This window comes from Rattus rattus, chromosome 9 (genome assembly GCF_011064425.1).
Source record: "Rattus rattus isolate New Zealand chromosome 9, Rrattus_CSIRO_v1, whole genome shotgun sequence".
NCBI lineage: Eukaryota > Metazoa > Chordata > Mammalia > Rodentia > Muridae > Rattus > Rattus rattus.
The window spans coordinates 45723096-45743374 of NC_046162.1; the positions used below are offsets into that span (position 1 = coordinate 45723096).

Consider the following 20279-nt stretch of genomic DNA (forward strand, 5'->3'; position numbering starts at 1 on the left):
ATCTGGTAAAAAGGAAGATCCAAAGAGCTTGCAAACTCCAAGTGGGGTGATTGCAATGAAACGCCACTTAGGCACATCATAGCCAAATTGAAAACTGAGAAAAGATTAAGCATCTGTTATAGCAACTTGAGAAGAGGCAATACATCACAGAGAAACAAAGACACAATTGCGGCTTGCTTCTTATGGAACACACTATGGGGGGTGAAGACCAAGCAACAGTGGATGAAATAAAACAAGACTGCGCAGGATTCTATATCCACTAAAGCTGCCATTACAAAGCCAGGTGAAGCCAGGACACGTTTGACCCAAAGCTGAGCAATGTATCAACATTGGGCCTGAACTCCAGGAGACTAAAGAAGATTCCTTAGGTCTAAGAGGGTCTGGCTAGAAGCACAGATCTACAGCACAGAAGAAAAACATGATGCCATGAATGGGGGTAAAAAGGCAACACTATCAACATTTCTAAGCTATTTTTATAAAGAAGATAGATGAATCACTTATAATGTAGTCAAGAATGCATTTCCCTATTATTTTCTTTAAGACTCTTCACAAATGCACATAATGTATTTTAATACACCCACTTCTCATTGCTCTTCCTCATCTCTCTCCCACTCCTTTTGACACCTTCTCTTCAAGAAGACTTTCTCCTACTTTTATCCCTTTCTTCCTTAAAATTTTAATGAAAAAAGTCTAGCAGTATTTAATATATTGATGACTAGACGTACTATTTTATTACGTTTAATATACTGATGTAATATAGATGTCATGTAATGAGGGTGTCTTAGTTTTGTTTTCTTTTGCTATGATAAAATATCCTTTCCTACCCCCAAAATACAAAATAACCCCCCCCGAAAAACTACCACCAACAACAAAAAAAACTGAACTCCCCAAAACAATACAAAACACACATCCATTCACACACACTCACACACACATACAACCTCCAGTCCGTCATTGTGTGGAAGCCAAGGCAGCAGATACCTGAAGCAGAACAATACATTCACAGTCAAGAGCACAAAGCAATGAATCCATGCTGCATGCCAGTGCTCAGCTCACTCTCTGTGAGCTCAGCCTGCAGAACTCAAGCCACCCACACTCAGGGAAGGCCTTCTTACCTCAAATAACCCCATTAACAAAGTTCCTCACAGGCTTGCTCAAAGGTCAGCCTAATTGAGATCACTGCTGTTTGAAACTCCCTACCTAGGTGAATGAACACTGAGTCGAGTGGACCATCCAAGTTAACTATCACGAGGGGGAGGGGTTAAGTGGACCTGCACTGTCCATGGTCTCTACACCTCAGGATAAAACTGAGTCAAAACCTAGATCAGCTCCTAGAAATGGAGAGGCAACAATGAAGGAGCTGGAACAGCAACTGAGCTGTCAATAAGATGCTGAAAATTATGTGTAAACCTACAAGGACACGGACGCAGAAAATCAGAGGGGAAGGAAGAAACAAAACATGTGGGAACATAACGGAATTTAATTCCATTATTTCCACACATAATTAGTTCAAACCCTCCAAGTAAAAGGTAGACTGGTTAGAGCTAAGAACATATTTCTTGGGCCCCTAGAGAGAGGGCACAACAATTAAGAGCACATACTGTGGTCATAGAGAACCAGAATTTGGTTCTCAGAATACACTTCAAGTGGCTCACAACCACATGTAACTCCAGCAACTGGGGATCCAGTGTCATGTTTAGACTTTATGAGCACTGGTGTACACATCTACATGTGGATATACACATAAACAATGGAATTATTAATATTTAAGAAATTATCATGCTTTTAATATATACTGGGTACAAAAGGACATTTTTTTTACTGTAGAGAGTAAGGAGGTTGAAGGTATGAGTTTGGGGAGATGGACAATGCAAATAAGAATAAGAATAAGAATAATGAATCAGGAGGGAAGGTTACATTATTATGAGAAAACGGCAGACTTCAAGATGGAGGAGCATCATTGGAAATCAAGAGAGACTTTAACAATGATGGTACATTCAGGTCATCAGGGCTTTATGATGACTGTTATGCCAACAGAGCTCACATGAAAAAATATGACAAAACCAAAGGATTAAACAGATAACTCTAAAATCACAGAGATTTTAATACTCTATCTGTACAAGTTGATAGAAAAAAAAACAGATATACAAGACCAGAAAGCATCTGAAAGATCCTAACAGAACCATCACGCCTTATTCAGGGGATTCCAAACAAAAATGGAAGCATAGACATTGTCAATGTCCATGAAATCCTCACCAAGATAGACTGTGGTCTGGGATGTAGAACAAGTCTCAGGAAATTCAAAGTATCTCTCTGAACATAGAGTTAAATTAGACATCCATTCCATTACAATATGCAGAGAAGCCCCAAATGTAAGGAAATTAGAAAACACATTCCTAAATGACCGTTGAATTAATGAAGTGATACAGGGAAACATTTGGAGGCAATGATGACATGAGGTAGGCTAAGACTGTGGCATGAAGGCAAAATATGCCAAGGGGGCATCATCAAAGGAAGAAGGAAGGGCCTAATGCCAAGACACTCAGCTTCTATCCTGAGAGTCTTGGAAAAAAAAATAGATGAGCAATACATCCTAAAATTACTAAATCTAGGACTAGATGATTTTTTTAAAAAAATCAAGTAAGAGTTCTTCATCTTTCAAAGGCAAAATTTAGGAAATTCTCCTTCATGTAATCGGTTATCATTAATATTTATAGCGAGGACTCTTAATTGCCCTTCAAACCACACTTGTATTGAGTGGTGATTTATTCCTGAGTTCTGGCATGAATCCATGACTTTTTCAGTAGTGTTGGGGATGTGGTCATTTATATCCTTCCCACTGTTCACAGTGAAGCTTCAGTTGTTGATCATGGGATGGGAGGCTGCCCTGATCAGAGTACAGGACAATAATCCTTGCTGTACCAACTGTGGCACTATGAATTCTTTCTTCTTCCGATCAAAGCCAGGGATGCCATGGCACTATCTCATCTCTCTGGGCTCTTTAGAGGTAGGTCATAGGATAATGCAGTACAGCCACACCAGGCTGTGTGGGCCGGGGTGGGTGGTTACTGTAGCTGGTGATTTAGGATTCTGGTTTGCTTTCTAGTTTGAGGAGTTAGGTGAGATGAGTTAATTTTGACAGTATTAATACTGGCTCCTTGATTTGGGGGCCCTATTATCTATTAGCTTTAGTTATTTTATTAGTTTAGAGCTTTGTTCTTGCCCACAGAAGACTCAGCATCTATTGATAATTCTAATATACACATTCCATTTTAACATTCAAAGACCCTTCTTGGTACAGTGTTTATGTGGTCAGTTGTTACCTGAACAAGAGCATGAATCTTAAGGCCCGATTCCCTGATGAGACTGTAGTATTTTTCCAGGAGATCCTGCTGATCATCCAGAGAAAGGGGGCATTCTTTTTTCCCATCCTTTCTCTTAAATATTGGAGACACCCATGTTTTCATGATGGTTTGAATCTCTTCCACGTTGTCTTTTGTCTTCTGAATTCTTCGTTCCAGGTCATGAATGCTATTGGTTATTTGCATGGCATAATCCCAAATGCCTGCTCCCCAAAAGAAATAGAATTAACTAAAATGGCATAGGGTGGTGGCAGAGCTGAAGGACCATGTGCTATGAATGACAGGAATTTAAGCCATCAGGCTGTAGGAGACTTTTCTGTACAGGTTACTTCTCTATCAGCAAAGTCTCCTCCTCCCTGGTTGTATTAAAAAGCCAGCCCCTCCCTTAATTCCGATTACACAGGAAGACAAACAAGGAAATACTCACGTACAAAGCACATAGGAATTTTCATAACTGATAGGGAATATCAGATCAATTTGATGATTTTTTTGATTAATCACATTTTGTTTATAGTAACTTGCAATGCGTTATATATTAAAAATGTTATCCTCTTACATATATTGGGTAAAGTTCTAACATATTTAATGGAATATTCTAGCACTTTCATGAGCTAATTATGGTCTTTTTAACTCTTAATTTTCTAATGACATTAGTGTTAATTGTTTTCCCTATTCCACCATTCTTTACACTTCATTTTAAACTTTATGATGGGTTTAAAAAATGGCCAGTCTTACATGGTTTGGGTTATACATATGCCTCCTGCCCTCCCACAAATGCAAACTCTTTGATGGTAATATATCACAAGTCCCATCTTGTCCCTAGAGTCCCTCACAAGCTTGCAATCAGCAGCAACTAAAGATTTACTGGATTTAACTGTAAGAAGCTAGAGCAGTAAATGCGTTGTTTTCTTCTTTTCTGTGCCCACATCCTAGTTTAACAACCTAAAAGGAATGAGAGCATTAGAGTTCTCATTGACAAAGAGCCTAGCATATGCAGGAGAACATGGGGGCACCATATACAACCTACGAGGCCCTTGAAGTATGGGTTATAGAGGTTTCTAAATTGACAACCTACAATTAGAGAGAAGAAGGAGGAAGATGGATTCTCTGTGTTTCCAGGGTTGGGCATATATCTGAGAGGAGGCTAGTTTTGTGTTTGCAACTTGGATCAGGGTCCAGTGGGATAATGAGGATGTCTTTTAACTTCACTGGGTCTTTCAGTTCCCACATTCCTCTCTGACTGCAAGTTGTTCTTTCTTACCTTCTGTTTTCCAGCTCAGAGTCTCCTCTGCAGCTCTCAGACGGAGATCAATATTTTGCAGTTCTTCCTCCACTAGTGGAAATTCCACCTCCAGCAGAGTTGTTATAACCTTGTTGTACCAATTTGCCATCAACTCCAAGTTGGCCACAAGCTGGCGATAGAATTCCCTGGAGGAGAACATGGTTGCTGCGGTCTCGGGGATGGGTTTCACCTCAGTGGGCTGAAGATAGTTCATTTCTTTCAACACTGAAATCAGCTGAGGAAAGAGGCAAACACGAGTAGCATTTACTGGGGATCAGTAAAATGTAGCTGCGTCCATGAAGGACCCAACAATTTTGGGGGCCTAAAGACCTTGGGCCTCTTGTTAACTTCCGTTCCCACCAGTTCCTTACATGCAGCATCAGGGAGGAAGGTTCAGGAGAAAGAAGGTAATGTGGAGGGAAGCCAGATGGCCAGAAGCATAAAATGGAAGCGCAAGCAGCAAGGAAACTGAGAAAGGAGCTCCTGCCCCATAAGTTCAAATTTTGTAGTAACACCATGGTTGTTTCATCAACACCTTCTGATGCTTGTACCATGGCAAAGTCATTTAGCAATGTGTTTTGAGGAAGTGTTCCTGACATTGTGCAACTCGTATTTGATTCCCTATTGTACAAAATCAAACACATTGATCAAACCTAGAGAAATCATGAACATGAATACCATAAGAAAGTAGTCCGACCTGAGTTTCATCCCCCCACAAGAGAGTGAAGTATAAACTGTTTCAAGTAGTATATGAAAAAAAATTTCTTGACCCCTGAAATCAGTGAAGTTCAGTGAATATTTCTGGGATACCAGTGGAAGGTACTGCCACCCAGCTGACCTGTGAGTTAAAGTTGACAGAGAGCTGCTTTGTGATGGGGTCACGATGCAAAAGTGGTAGGGAGAGATTGTACTGTGACTTCTCAGACACTGTCTGACACCAGTCCTCATAAAGTCTTTTCTCATACCTGTAACAACCAGAGACGAGAGCAACCTCATAAACAGGCTGTGAACCCCCAGCTCTTGGCTCTGCTCTGTAGTAAAACAACCTGGAGAAACAATAGTCTCTGACCCAGCCAGGATGAGCCAGCTCTTTCAGGGGCCTACTGATCCTTGAAGGTAGTTGTAGGCATAATGTTATTGTGCACTGTGTAAAATTTATCCACGTATATTATACAAAGGCTAGTTTCTCTATCCCGCTATCTGGTTTCAATCTGGACATGGCATTGTACTGCTTATGTTAAGAATCTCCTGTCTCAAATTTGTGTAAACAATGCTCACCATTTATTCTATACCTTGTAAATAAAGGCTGGAAAAGCCAATAATTAGGTAATAGAGAAAATTGTTCTCTATTCTCCTTCTGCAAGCCAGAGGAGGAGGGAGGGAAAGGGAGGAAGAGAGGATTCACCACAAGGAAGAGGTCCAGAGAGACATCATCGGAACACACCTGAAGCCTATAGTGCCAGACCAATACAAACATGCAAGTGTCTCAGTGATTTGGGCTGATACGTAGCCAGATTAGATTAGAGGATTGGGATAGAATAATGCTAGGTTATTATGCTTTTAATTTGCAAATAAATCTTGATCTCTCTGTGTTGTTGTAGGGGAACAAGCCAGGATAAAGAAAAACAGTCACTATATTAATTCACTGCATACATTTCTAATAATATACATTCTTTTACAGATGACATCACTGCAATCTGCAAAGAATCAGAAAGATTTCAATGATCCTTGGAGGGGGGAGGTGAGAATGGAAGGTTCTGGTTAGCTCCAGGGACATATAAAAGAAGATATTGGTAACAACTGCTCTCACACTAACCTTTGAGTAGCTCGCGGAATTCATTATTCAGTCATTGCACATTGACTGGGTACGTGCCATGTGCTGGGCTTGGAGAATAAATTCATGAATTAATAACTGAGAAACACAGCTAATGATGGGGACTACAGGAAGATCAGAATAACACAGTACAGCAAAATCAGTCTTAGAGAGTTGCCATGGGTGTCGGGCACCGGATGGCAGGAATAAGGAGGTCGAAGAAAATCTCATGGGAGAGATGATGGAGCAATGCTTGATTTGTGTCATGGCTGAGCAGAGGTGGTGGGATGAACCCCACAGAAGCCATGGTGAGGGGAGAAACATCCTGACTTAACTGGGAGTAAAGGGTGGATAGTACATAGGAGGCTGGAGGGAAGTAAAGACTGGGGAACAATGGGAAGCCCTGAGGGGGGGGGCTACAGTGAAAGCATTGGATTTGGCTAGTGTATGCATCAAGGGACACCAATAAGGAGGGCTGTCGGGAAGCTGCTACAGTAGGTCAGTCTGGAGCAGATGTGGGTCTTTTTGAGAAGATTCCAGTCATGGAGACAGGAAAGGGAAAATACACTTAAGACATTTACAGGGTAAAGGGTAGACATGTGGGTTCCTGGCAGGTAGGGGAGCTATGAGTCCATTTGTCTAACCCAATGGCAAGCAGTATCAGAATTTGAGCCTTTATGCCTATTACCCTGCTCTCCAGAGCCAGGGGAAGGAGCAATGGCAAAAGCAGAAGGTAGGGCCATATTGGAAGAGGTGCCTGTCAACCTTGAACTTCTGAAAGATTCGCTGGGCTCCAGAGCAGGGACAAGTATGGTCCCACGTACAAATTCCATTCTTATGTTGTCTCTCTGAAAGGATGGAGGACGTGTTTTGGAACTTAGTTCACTCCTTGCAGTATAAACTATTGCTTTCTGTTCACTGAGTAGCAACTGAAAGTTCAGGCTTCTCAGAGCATCACTCCATTCCACAAGGTTCAGAGACCCAGGAAAGTGACACTAGGAACATATTTGTGTCCAGAATACAGCCACATTCTCCCAGAGACTTGTTCTCAAGGCCCGGTAATGCTGTGCTCACAAATACCTGTGCTATACCATAAACTACACAATGATATTTCATAGCTGATACAGAATCTGCCCTGTGAATGACAAAGTGCATGGCTGTGAGGGTATAGGGGTGAGAAGGTATGGGGTGTGGGGTGAGGGGGTTTGGGGTGGGGTAATCCTAAGGAAGATACAATCCCGAGGCTGCTTACTCTTCTAGCAGGGAGAGCAAATCTTCATATTTTTGTATCATTCTCTTTCCTTCAGCAGATTGCAAGCACCTATCAATTCACAAGAAAGGAGAAGAAAAAGTCATACAATTAGAAAAAAACAAACAAAAAAACAAAACAAAACAAAACAACTAATACCTTCTCTGTAGCCTGCAGTTTATTCGTTAAATGATAATTGGGGGACTGAGGCAATTGGATCATGTATTCCAGGCCTGCCTGGGACAAATGCAGGAATCTCAAGAAATAAAATAACAAAACAAAAAACAAACTGGAGATGGAACAGCTTTTGGGCTAGTTTTCAAAGGGCCTTGGAAGAGATTGCGTTCTCCTCCCCGAACATTCTCAATAGGCCACTAGGGGGCATCCGCACTTCCTAAAATTCCCGGCACTACCCCAGATGGCAGGGACAGTGTGAAGTCTATTGCTGTGTTTCCACCAACTGCTGTCCTGGCTAATCTGGTCGTATATACACCAAGTAGAGGAATTTTAACAAAACATGAATAAAAAGAAAATTGGGAGAGTAAAGAAAAATTCTAGGTGATACTGTTTTCTGTGTATAAAGAAAAATCCATATAATGATACATGTATGTATATATGCTTACAACAATGCTTCATATAATAATATATAGGTAATAGATAAATGATGATCAATAGATTGATAGAAGATAGATAGATAGATAGATAGACAGACAGACAGACAGACAGACAGATAGATAGATAGATAGATAGATAGAAGACAGACAGAGACTCACTTTCCCTAGATAGGTAGAGACAAAGGATTTCTGAAATCCATCAAGGACACTTGTTCAGAAACACTGCTATTCCTTGACATGTTTGCATGAGCCCCCACCCACCTCTCTCCTCAGAAAATGTGTGCACATGCAATGCAACATACACAGACACACACACACAGACACACACACACACACACACACACACACACATACACACACCCCTACACACAGAAATGCATCCACAAACACCGTTTTCTCACACAGATGGCAGAGGCTTCTGCCAGGATCTTGAGGACCACAGAAGAGAACAGAGTCTACCCTGCAATCACTCTTACCCACAGCTTTTTCCACTGCCTTTGACACTGGCCATAACAGTAAATAAGTGTCCAGCTCCTGGGAAAAACTAAGTCTCTTTAATTTTCAAATATCTTTACACTAACTGCATGGAGTCTGCTTTTGTTTGTCCTGCTAGCGAAACTAGGCAGCTTATTGCTAAATCTTTAACATCCGCTTTTTCCTTTTGCTGGCACAGGTCTCCTCACAGGATCCCTGGAGCCTTTCAGGGAACCCTCACTCCTGCAGAGAAAGCACAGCTTGCTTTGTGCTCTTTTGTGCTGGATAAGCAGCTGTATCTCAGAGTGCTCTGCACCAGGCGGGTGACTTGCACCTCTTATTCCCTAACGCCCTCACATGCTGCATGATTTCTCCAGGCCTCACCATGACCTCACAAGTCTCAGACTTGGATCTGGAGAGGTCAAGGCAGAGGTGCACATGGTTGACTTCGCAAAGTGTCTGTCTGGCTATGCTGCCTAGTGGGCTTGAGGGGCCCCCAGAGGGAATGCAATGATGTTTCCGTTTCACTTTTTGCTAGAAACCTACAGCATTCTCTTTTCATTATTTTTTTAATAATATGTGCATGAGTGTTTTGCATGTATACATGCCTATGGTCTGGTGTCAATGAAGCCAGACGAGGGCTTTGGGCTTTCTTGGATTGAGAGTCATGTAGCACATAGTCATGCTCTTTACGGTGAAACTCCGTGTCTAAGAACTAGCTGAGGTGGAGACTCCAAGCCTGGTTCTTATTAGATGCTGTGCTCCTTTGCAGGATCCACGGATGCCCGTGACACTGCCAACCAGCAGCTCATCCCTACCCACTACTGAGCCAGCCCTGTTCCCTCTCTCCTTCAGCTCCTGAGAGCATCCTTTGCAGACTCTGCTTCCTAAGAACCAGACCTAAGACAGCAATGCAGTTCCTATGCCTGGAAGCAGCCTTGCCTCCCTCATGTATGTCTTCTTTATTTGGCTTTAAGGCAGTGCTTTTCAACCTTCCTAATGCTGTGAACCTTTATTATAGCTCCTCGTGTTGTGGTGAAGCCCCCCAACACACACACACACACAACCCAAACCATAAAAACATTTTCACATTTCCTACTTCATAATAGTAATTTTGTTGTTGTTATGAATCATAATGTAAATATCTGAGATGCAGGATTTCTGCTATGTAGGGTGTCTGCTATGCAATTCCCATAAAAGGGTCGTCCTACCCTCCCCCTTCGCGCCAAGGGGTAGAGACAGACAGGTTGAGAACTGCTCTAAGGGACTTGCCTATGAGGCCTGGGTCCTCAGCCCTACTTCTGGTCAAATTCTCTATGGCTGAAAAGCACTGCAAGGAAGTGTGGGCTGGAAGCTGGAGGGGAAGAAGCCTCAGTTATTTCTTGTTTGACTCTGGATCAGGAGGAGAATCACCTCCCTTCTTTCTCTGGTTTCTCCACATGCAGCATGCAAAGCTTACACAAAGCAGAGCAGAGATCAGCTCCAATCGCAACTGCTCATGTTGAGACTTCGTGTCTGACTAGTGACCAGGAGTGAGGTAGTGACTGAACCCTACAGTCGCCTCTGCCTCACATCTTGAAAGACATTTAATCTCGCTACCTGAGCCCAGGGTCTCTGCGGACATTCCTGACTCTAAGAAAAGCTGTAACGCCAACAGTCAACTTCCAGACCCTTAGCCTTTGTTGTACTTGCCAATGTCAAGTGCTTTGAACAAGATGGAGTCCTCTACAAAGAGGGATCAGAGGAAAACCGCCTGTCCCCAGGCGGGGAGCATCCTAATCCAATGTTCCCTGTCATGCACGACTAGCAGCGGAGAGTCTTCTAAGTCACTCAGCTTCTAGGTGCAGGAGTGAAGCAGGCTCATGCTTCCCTAACCTGGCTACCATCAGGCACCAAGCCAGAGACATGGAGTCCCAGCCTGGATTCGGACTTGACTGGTGAGGCCCAGAAGCTGAATTTCTAACACAATCTTTACAGCACATTTGGGAAGAACTCATTATTTCCCAGGTGCCTCAGGGGGCACAGAGAATGCTTTCCCCAAGAAGTAATGTTGAGGGCCTCCAGAGAGTATGAAGCCCCTGATTGATTTTCCTCTGGAAATCACCTATGGGGCTAAGCTTAAGTTAACCCTGAAGGACCCATATCTCAGCCCACAGGTTTGATTGGGGTGACAGAACCTACATAGGGTCTGAAGATAGAACAATGGTGTGTGTGTGTGTGTGTGTGTGTGTGTGTGTGTGTGTGTGTGTGTGTGTGTGTGTGTGTGTGTGTGTCTTAGATGCATCTCAAGAATCAGATACTCACCAGTGTGGTATATTTTTGAAGTTGCTGAAGGGACCCTTGATGCGCTGCCTCAGTTCCTGTGCCCAGCGGATGCCCCCAGCCATAGTGGGCATATTTTTGTGCACGGAAGAGAATCCTGGAGACAAGAATGACTATCCTGAAGAAAGGGGGTGCAACCCCCAGCTCCCTCCACCCCAGGAGAGCCTTCTCCAGTTAACCCCACATCTATTTCCAAGCTGAAGTCAAATGTCCTGCTAAACTTTGGGAGAACACAACAGCTCAGAGAACGTGGGTCCTCTGCCCAGTGATCGTGATTGAATTGGTCTAGCAGTTGGTCAGAATTATTTTTAGGACATCTCAAGAGAGTTTTACTTGAACACTGAGGGTTGAGGCAGAGGTCTTAAACAGATAATTTCATCTCTCTGGGACTCACTTTTCTCATTTTAAAAGTGAGGGTGGCATCTCCCTTGCTTAATAACAGCCAGAGGTTTCTTTGAGAATTCTGTCAGGCTATGAATGGACAAGCCATGTGGATAATGAATTACGTCAGCAGCCTGTGGGTTACGATCTTAGTCCGGACATTGACTTTACTTCTGTATAAACAGTGATCACAATTTAGCAAAGGTGAGATTTCACCTATAATTAAAACCATTTAGCTTCTCTGGTAAAATTAAAACCGTCCACTGTCTACTGGCATTTCTAATTCTCAGTCGGAGTTGAGAGGGGACAGTCCCTTTACCCCACCATGAGTTCCATTGCAGAGGTGTGACAGCTACAGGTTTTCTTAGCTGCATACTCTATCTTACACATTCAAAAGTGGAACATGGGTTTATTCCAGGCATATTTCTTGAGTCCTCACTATATGCCTGGTATGTACATGGGGGCTGGGTGGTTTCAGCATGAGAACAGGTGTCCACTGTAGATGAAAAGAACGGTCACCAAAAGACTGTGGCCAACAGCTCCAAGGGTGGGTGGATAGAGGAACTGGTGCTGAGCCACACATCTGCATAGTGACTGCCCCCTCTCAGGTTCCCACTGGTTTCTCCCTCCAGAGGCAGAGCTGCTATGGCAGTGCAAGGACAGGGACCTTCTTTTTCAGGCTCATAAAATGTACACTGAGTTATGATGACAATTAACCAGTGTGGCCACACAGATCCATCAACTCACCCATTATGCCAAAGCCACAGCTGACCACTGGTGGTCAAGATTTCACAGGTCTGGGCCACCCTGGCAATCTCAGCCTCCCACACAGTAAATGTACAGTTCACTGAACTCTATAATCTCCCAAGACGACCTAGAATTTTCACCAAATGGACTAGGCTCATGACTCTCAGAGGATGTCCGTCCATGTGTGGACAGTTAAATACAAGATGAGTGTATTCTACCCATCCCAGTCACAAAACATGCCCCGCCCATCTCCTGAGAACCACCCTACCATGCTCCACCTCTTCCCGGATGTGCTGACTGTAGATGATCCTCACGGCATCCAGTTCTGTGTTGAACATTCGGATGAGGGCCAGGTATTTGTGTGACACATCCTGTGCTACCAGGGGTCTTTCGACAAGGGTCCCTGTGATATCTAGGAGCTGTAGAGAGGGGAAATGATAAGAATATGCACTTTAATTTTCTAAGACAGCAAAAAATTCTGCTTCCCATTTGATTTTCTTCTTCTTCTTCCTTCTATGTCCGAATACAGGAGGGATACACATATGTTATGGTGGAACTGCAGCTGTGCCACAAGCATGTGGATATCTGGAACCTTCCCTCTCTCCTTTCTTGGCTTCTTAGTTGTGTGGGCAAAGGGTAGGATATTGGTTTTGTGAGAGAATTTTTACTGTGTGGCTCAAGTGTGGCCTGATCCTCCTGCCTCAGCATCTTCAGTTCTGGGATTGTTACTTCTCTGTTCACTATACCTAGCCTTTCTTTTGTCCTCCTGGGTATCTCCCATGGGTTCTTCTGTTGTAAGGATCTAAACTGAAGGAAAACCAAAGACACCAGCAAGGTAAATTGAACTACACACAGAAGATATGACACGGGAGAGCAGTGGAGATAGAAAAAGACAGAAGAAGGAAGTTTCAGGAATCAGCTGCCATAGCAATTGCAGGCATGGCAATTTGAGGTGATTTTCTGTCCATTAAACCCAGACCTAGGTGCCTTTGAAGTCAACAGAAAATAGAAATGGTTTGATGACACCTGGTTTGTGATTTCTTTTTAAACTGCGATGCTGCCTGGAGCTAAGCCACCTAGGGGTTCAGCTGTGTTGGATTCTAAACCCGAATCCAATAAAAAACGATGGTTCCCAACCTTCCTAATCCTGCTACCACTTAATACAGTTTCTTATGTTGCGGAGACTCCCAACCACAAAATCATTTGTATTGCTACTTCACAGCTATAATCTCGCATTGTTATTTGTTGCAACGTAAGTGGTTTTTGGAGATAGAGGTTTGCCAAGGGGTTTGGGAACCACTGAATTATATGCTCTCATCTCTACTTCATACTTCACGTCAGAGGTTCACAAAGACAGCAGCTGACAACCAAACTTGGTCCATGGCCTTGCTTCATGGGACACTTTTCAAATGAGCTTTTTGAAACCAACCAACCAACCAACCAACCAACCAACCAACCAACCAACCAACCAAGAAACAGAAATAAACAAAGACACAAAGAGAGACAGAGGGAGGTAACTATGAAAATATATGCTCACAGTTTAAAATAGTTATTCTCTGAGTCTTTGAGGGGGGGCACTGTCTTCCTTTAAGTCAATGAAAATGAGAATAAGAGATACAATGTTAAGTTCCTACCCACAAATTCTAACTCTGGAGCTGAATAGACCCCTATTCTGAACACCTGCTGTTACCAGCTCATTTCCCAAGAAGCCATTCCCTCACCACTTTTTATCACTAACCTTCAAAGCTGGCTGAACAAGAGAGAGAGAGAGAGAGAGAGAGAGAGAGAGAGAGAGAGAGAGAGAGAGAAGAAAAAAGAGAGAGAGAGAGAGAGAGAGAGAGAGAGAGGTGTGTGTGTGTGTGTGTGTGTGTGTCAGGATCTAGTTAGCTTGGTTCAGAATCTCAGGTTAGTCTAGAAAGTCTTGCTTTCCAGGCCATGCCATGGGTAATAGCTGAGCACAGAGAAGATGCAATGTGAGCGGGGCAACCCTGCATCAGCTGTCTCCCAGGACAGATGGCTTCAAGTGTTTCCTCAATGATTCCAGGGGCACACTGAGCCTATATAAAGGCGCTGGACATTTTCCAAGGAAGTCAGTAGGAGCATCTTCTTCTCTATAAGCAGATACAGAATGTGAAGGAACCCATCCTGTGTGTGTGTGTGTGTGTGTGTGTGTGTGTGTGTGTGTGTGTGTGTGTGTGTGTGTGTACACAGGCAAGACAACCAACTCAAGTATCATTCCCCCAAGTACCATCTAGCATTATTATTTTAAATAAGATCTCTCACTGGCTTAGAACTCAGCAGGTAGGCTAGGTTGACCAGATACAGATATAACCACTTGTCACGGTATTTTCAGCACTGTGAAAGCAAGTCTGATATTTTTTTAAAAATTGATCTCTGGGAATTGAACTCAGGTCCTTGTGCTTGCAAAATAAACACTTTACTAACTGAGCTATCTTCGACCTGAGAAAGCAGCTCCCCTTTGATGATGGCATAAGAGAGCAACTGTGTTCTGTGCATCTTTTGCTGTGTTATGGACTCAAGCCTCCTGTTAAGAATATGCAGACAAGGGGGTTGGGGATTTAGCTCAGTGGTAGAGCGCTTGCCTAGCAAGCGCAAGGTCCTGGGTTCGGTCCCCAGCTCCGAAAAAAAAAAAAAAGAATATGCAGACAAAGTGGCTGATAACCCCCTGTGGCCATCTTGTAGCACCGACTTGAGACTTTGAATTGCATGGCCCTTGGTCCTGACTGCCAAGCTTCATGGAATGTTAGATGATTGTGTAGTGGTAACAGGAGTTAAGTGATCTCTCTGGCGAACTCCCCCAAACTTAACAGCTACTTATTTATCTTAATTTATATCCGCTGGAACATTTGCACTGGGTGAAGAAGGAGAGAAGGTTTTAATTTTTCTATTTGTGAGATGACCAAAAGAGAAATTGATTGGGTAGGAGGGACTGGCTGGCTGTGGTTTCCCTTGCAGTTTCCAAAAGCTGTTAAGAAGAGTTAGGGTTAGATAAGAAATGCGCTTTTATGAAAACACTTTGAGAGTCTGGCCGCAAACAGAGATGTTTTGGGACCGGGGCCAAGGCTATAAAGGGTTCATTGCTCTTTTGTCTAAAACACTCTGTATGTTTTCAAGAACTGAACATTCTGAAACCTGTAGATAAGAGGCATGATCCTTGGATAAATGTAGATGTTTTCATGATAGGAGCATCCAAAGACCATTAGAAAGACCCCAAACACCTTCCTGGTAGAAGAACTTCTGAAGCTACCTCTAGACACAAAACAGTAATATGCAACAGTGTCCTAGGCAGAGTAATGGGGATGGCCACAGAGTGTCACATGAGCAGCCTCGGAATGGCAGGTGCAGAAAAATTCTGAGGGTTGAAGAGAGTAGTTTCTACACATGAGTAGAGTTATAGCATCCCATTGTATCTGGTGCTGAGTCTCAGTTAGTCATGTCAGCTCATGGTATACGGGATCATTCTATGGTTACTCATAAACCATTTGCGATGTCTGAAGGATTACTGGAGTCTTGGAGGGTGAGTCACTAAATAATAAACATTTATTAAATCTCTCTCTCTCTCTCTCTCTCTCTCTGTGTGTGTGTGTGTGTGTTTGTGTGTGTGTGTGTGTGTGTGTGTGTGAGTAAATGGAGTATGCTATATTTTGGTTATTTAATATTCTAGAATAGCATAGATTTGCTTACCCAAGGTTTATGCTTCTTTGACAATTGTCCTATAAATTATTTAGTCTGTTTGGACATTTTCAATGACTAGAAACTTAACAAGAAAGTTCATCTTGTACAACATTGATGAAAATCTCTCTTCCCTCCTGAACCAAAATGCCCCCTCTCCCTAGGACTGTCTCCTAAACCAAGTCCTTGAGGCATCAGGCCTCTGCACAGTTCACCAGAGACCTCTCCCATCCTACCGAATCCTTTGTCTTACATCAACATCCTGAAAGTGTAGCCGCTTATGCTCTCACCATCGTAAACCATCTCTCTATTCTTCTTACTGCCTGATATGGAACAAATAGGAACAGGACAACAGTTATTCCAGCTACCAGGCCTGGATTCTGTAAGCCCATTCTTCATAAATGCTGTGCTCAAGGCTAAGTCAACCTCTCTGTAGTAAGCAGCCTTAATACTTCTGAGCCCTGGTTTCAAGACAGTCACCATATTGGACCGTTTTACTGTTAATGGTGACCCTCCTGATAGATGCATGGAATCTAAAAAGAGCAGTGACATTTTCAAGGCATTTTAAAACTTTAAAGAAAGCATAAATGATCTGCCCGAGAAGCCCAATTATATATGCTCATTGCCCCCTCCCCTCAGGAGGGGATGTTTGCAGGAAGAAATTAGAAAGTTACACTTATTATCCTCTGATGAGACCTGAGGAGGACACACAGGTGAAACTTCTGCTCCACTGCCACCAACCTTAAAGGCGTGCTCTACCTCAGGCACATCATCAAAAGCTTGAATTAAGATAGTCCCAAGTCTTCGGTCAAGATCTTCCACTCTCTTGTTAAACTCACAAACATCATTTTCAAATTCCTGAGGAGACATTTGAAATGTAAATACATACACTATCCAAGAGAAGTGAAATTTAAAAAAATATTTTAAAAAAAGAAAAGGAAACGATGTTTTCCTGCAACCCAATCTCAGCAGAGCCTGGGCTGCTAACCTTTGTACTAAAATCAGTCACACCAAAGATTCATTTTAATTCTCTAAACCTCACCACATGGCCTAGTTAGCTCCTTTGTTGCTGTGATAAAACACTGAAGAAAACCAACTTGGGGAGGAGAAGGTTTATTTGATTTACAAATACATATCACAGTCCATCACTAAAGGAAATTGGAGCAGGAACTTCAAGCAGAAACCTGGAGGTGGGCAGAAGTCATAAAGAAAAACTGTGCTGACTTGGATTTCTACTGGCTTATCTGTATTATACAGACAAGAGCTACTTGCTTAGGGCTGGTTATGCCCACAGTGGGCTGGGCCCTCCTGGACCAAACAATCAAGAAAATGCCCCCAGAGACCTGGCCAGAGGCCAATGTCATGGAGTCAGTTCTCCAACTGAGTTTTCTTCTTCCTACAAATGTCTAGGTGTGTCCAGTTGCCAAAACCTAACAATGACACCCTGGGATCATGATGCTCTGGCCAAAATGGTACAGTTGAATGAAACATAAAGTTGGCATCCACCCGCCTTCCTTACTGTGCCCCCTCTCTCTTCCACTTCCAAGCCCTTTTCTAGTCTGCCCACAGTGTCAGCTCTGATTACCCTAAAGATTATTGAAGCATCAACAGCCCCAGGGTCACAATCTTCTCGTCTTCCCCAATTCAAAATGCAGCTCTTTTTCAGAGCCTCCAAATTAATATAGTCTTTAGAAGGAAAGTAAACCAATTAAATGAATGCATACTATTCCTTCCAAATATACCTTAATTGGCGAAGACAGCAATTAGCCATTGTTCTTAAGTTTCTTAATTTAGCAAATCAAAACACAGGGTACACAGTTAAATCTGAGTCACAGACAAACAATTATTTTTAAAAAATATAAGTGTCTCTTAATTATTGTTCTTTATCTGACAACCCTAAGCATGCAAGCGTGCCTCACTTCTTAGGATGTAGCAATTTTCAAGAAAACTTAGATGGCTCAACTCTCTAATTTGTACAAATACTATTTATTAATATGTTTTTATGGAAGTCATACATGTTCTTATTCTATATTTTTAATATTTATTTATTTTTATTTACATATAAGAGTCCATGTTTGTGGTATGCACGTGAGTACAGGTGCCTGCAAAGGCTGGAAGAAGGTGTCGGATGTTGGAATGGAAGTTACAGGTGGTTGTGAACTGCCCAGTGTGGGCCTGAACTCAGACTTGGAAGTACTGAGCATCACTTCAGCTCCCATTTTTGTTAAAAAAAAAAAGAATAAACAAGGCAAAAAAAAAAAAACAAAGAAAAGTAGGAAAATATAGTACATTTATACTTTTCAGCTATATTGGCATTGTGGTATTATGGTGTGCTTTTATATATGTATTATTTATATATGTGTGTATGTGTGTTATATAGGTATATATAATATATAAATATACATACATAGGATATATGATATTTTTATAGTTACAAATCCATCATATGTAATATATGTATATTATTTATAAATGTGCATATACATTCTCTTTTGTAATCTATCTCTTTTTTCTTTAATACCTCCAACTAATGGTATTTTGATTAAGCCCTGTCTCGCTGGATCTGACCAACAAGGATCCCTTGAAGCTGAATGTGCTCAAAACAGATTCCTGCCCTAATTTTTACTTTTCCTGCTAGACTGTAATTTCTTCTTCTGTAATCCTGCCCTTCTTTAGGGAGAATCCTATTTCTTTTCCCCATCATGTAAAGTTCTTTCTTTTCCTCTGGTGCTTGACATTGAGGGGACCATGGGTGAAATCTGGACTCTGTACCCCATCTTTAGAAAGTTCTTCCCTGCCTTTGTTTATCTTGAGTGGTCTTTGTCTATCCAACCCTGAATGATTATGATAAGGAAACTTCTACCAATATATCTCGTCTTTGCTTGGCAGTCTATTCTTGAAGCTTAGAGTTTATTTGCAGCCTTGTTGAGTATAGTTGGTAAAACACTGTGTGTAAGCTGTAGAGTGATGTTTTGAGACCTGTACAACACTGTGAGATGATCAACACAACGGAGGGAATGGACCTACCATCAATGATAGGCTTAGCATGAGTTTTTATTTAAAATCTATGGTAATTCATCACCTCATATATCTAACAGTTGTGTGTGTGTGTGTGTGTGTGCCCTTAAAACTAACCCATCAGCAGAATTCAGATGCACAATACAGTGTTATTAACTGTGATCACCACATTGTACATTACACCTTAGAAGTCACTCACCCTGCATCAAGGACACTTTGTAGTCATTGACCAGCTCCTACTGTTTTCCTCTCTCAGCCCAGTGGCAAGATCCAGTCTTGTCAGCTCCATAGACCTGACAATTTGACCATCTTGGATCCCAGGTTTAAGTGAGGTCATAAAGTATTTGTACCTTTGCAACTGGTCTACTTTGCTCAGCTTAAACCTTTGAAGCTTTAAAGTAGCCACTACTCCCGCTGTCTTCCCCGTCAAACCCTAGATAGCATTGGTTTGGAGCAGTCAATGGCTGGGTCCTTTCTGACTTACTTGCACATAGAATAATTAGGGTCTTTCCAATGACACAGGAATGACAATTTCTCCTGACAACAACAATAAATAAATAACGAAACCAATAGGACCACAGAGCCATATAGAATTCTTAAGGGAAAAAGTAAAACTCATAAATGCTTGGGGGCTGAGCTAGAGGCAGCGGAAGAAAGATCAAGGTTTGTGATTTAGCCCCTCCCCCTGAGTCCTACCATGCTCTCGGGGTCCAAACAGTCATAGGAACAGTCCAGGAAGACCTTGTACATCTCTTCAAATTCCTCATGCATTTGCTGAACTTTCTGACTCAGTGAGTTTCCTCTGAGGCCACTGAATTCAAGCTTTTCCAGCTTGTTGAAATCCAAGGCTGTCTTCAGAAGATCCTATCGGGACATTTCAAAGAACTGTTGAAGGAATCATCCTCACCCTCACCCTCCCCACCAGATGGAGGAGACAAAAATCACAGGTGTGGTGGCTGCTTAGGAAAAGGCAATGTCTGGTTAGGTTTTTCAGCCTTATTATTAGAATGGGTTGGTTAAAGTCCATAACAACCTGAAGGAACAATGCAGATAAAGTGGATTCACACGAGCCAGAATAAAGAAAGAAATCATGAGATGTATGTGTCAGCCTTTCTGTGTTCTACTACAGACTACAAAAGACCATCATAACTTGTGTGTTTTGTGTGGATTTTTATTCCAAGTGTCAATGTCAAGTCAGGCATGGTGATGCTTGCCTATTCTCCAGGCACTGAGGAGACAGAAGAAGGAGGATCAAGGCTAGGCTGTTTGTAAGTGAATTCAAGGCCTCATGTTCAAGAGGAGAGAGGTAAAATGTAACCCTGGA

The 20279-nt window shown here is 42.4% G+C and overlaps 1 protein-coding gene across 1 annotated transcript in view; it reads right to left on the reverse strand.

Moving 5' to 3' along the window:
- Dnah9 (dynein axonemal heavy chain 9) overlaps window positions 1–20279 on the reverse strand; it is a 343066-nt gene that overhangs the window by 285965 nt on the left and 36822 nt on the right. Inside the window, exons 7-14 of the mRNA XM_032914418.1 lie at window positions 19652–19819; window positions 16679–16795; window positions 12513–12663; window positions 11099–11213; window positions 7710–7778; window positions 5483–5609; window positions 4624–4879; window positions 3324–3565 (exon numbers count right to left, since the gene is read on the reverse strand). Of these exons, the coding sequence (XP_032770309.1) occupies window positions 3324–3565; window positions 4624–4879; window positions 5483–5609; window positions 7710–7778; window positions 11099–11213; window positions 12513–12663; window positions 16679–16795; window positions 19652–19819 (1245 nt within the window). The remainder of the gene's footprint in view (window positions 1–3323; window positions 3566–4623; window positions 4880–5482; window positions 5610–7709; window positions 7779–11098; window positions 11214–12512; window positions 12664–16678; window positions 16796–19651; window positions 19820–20279) is intronic.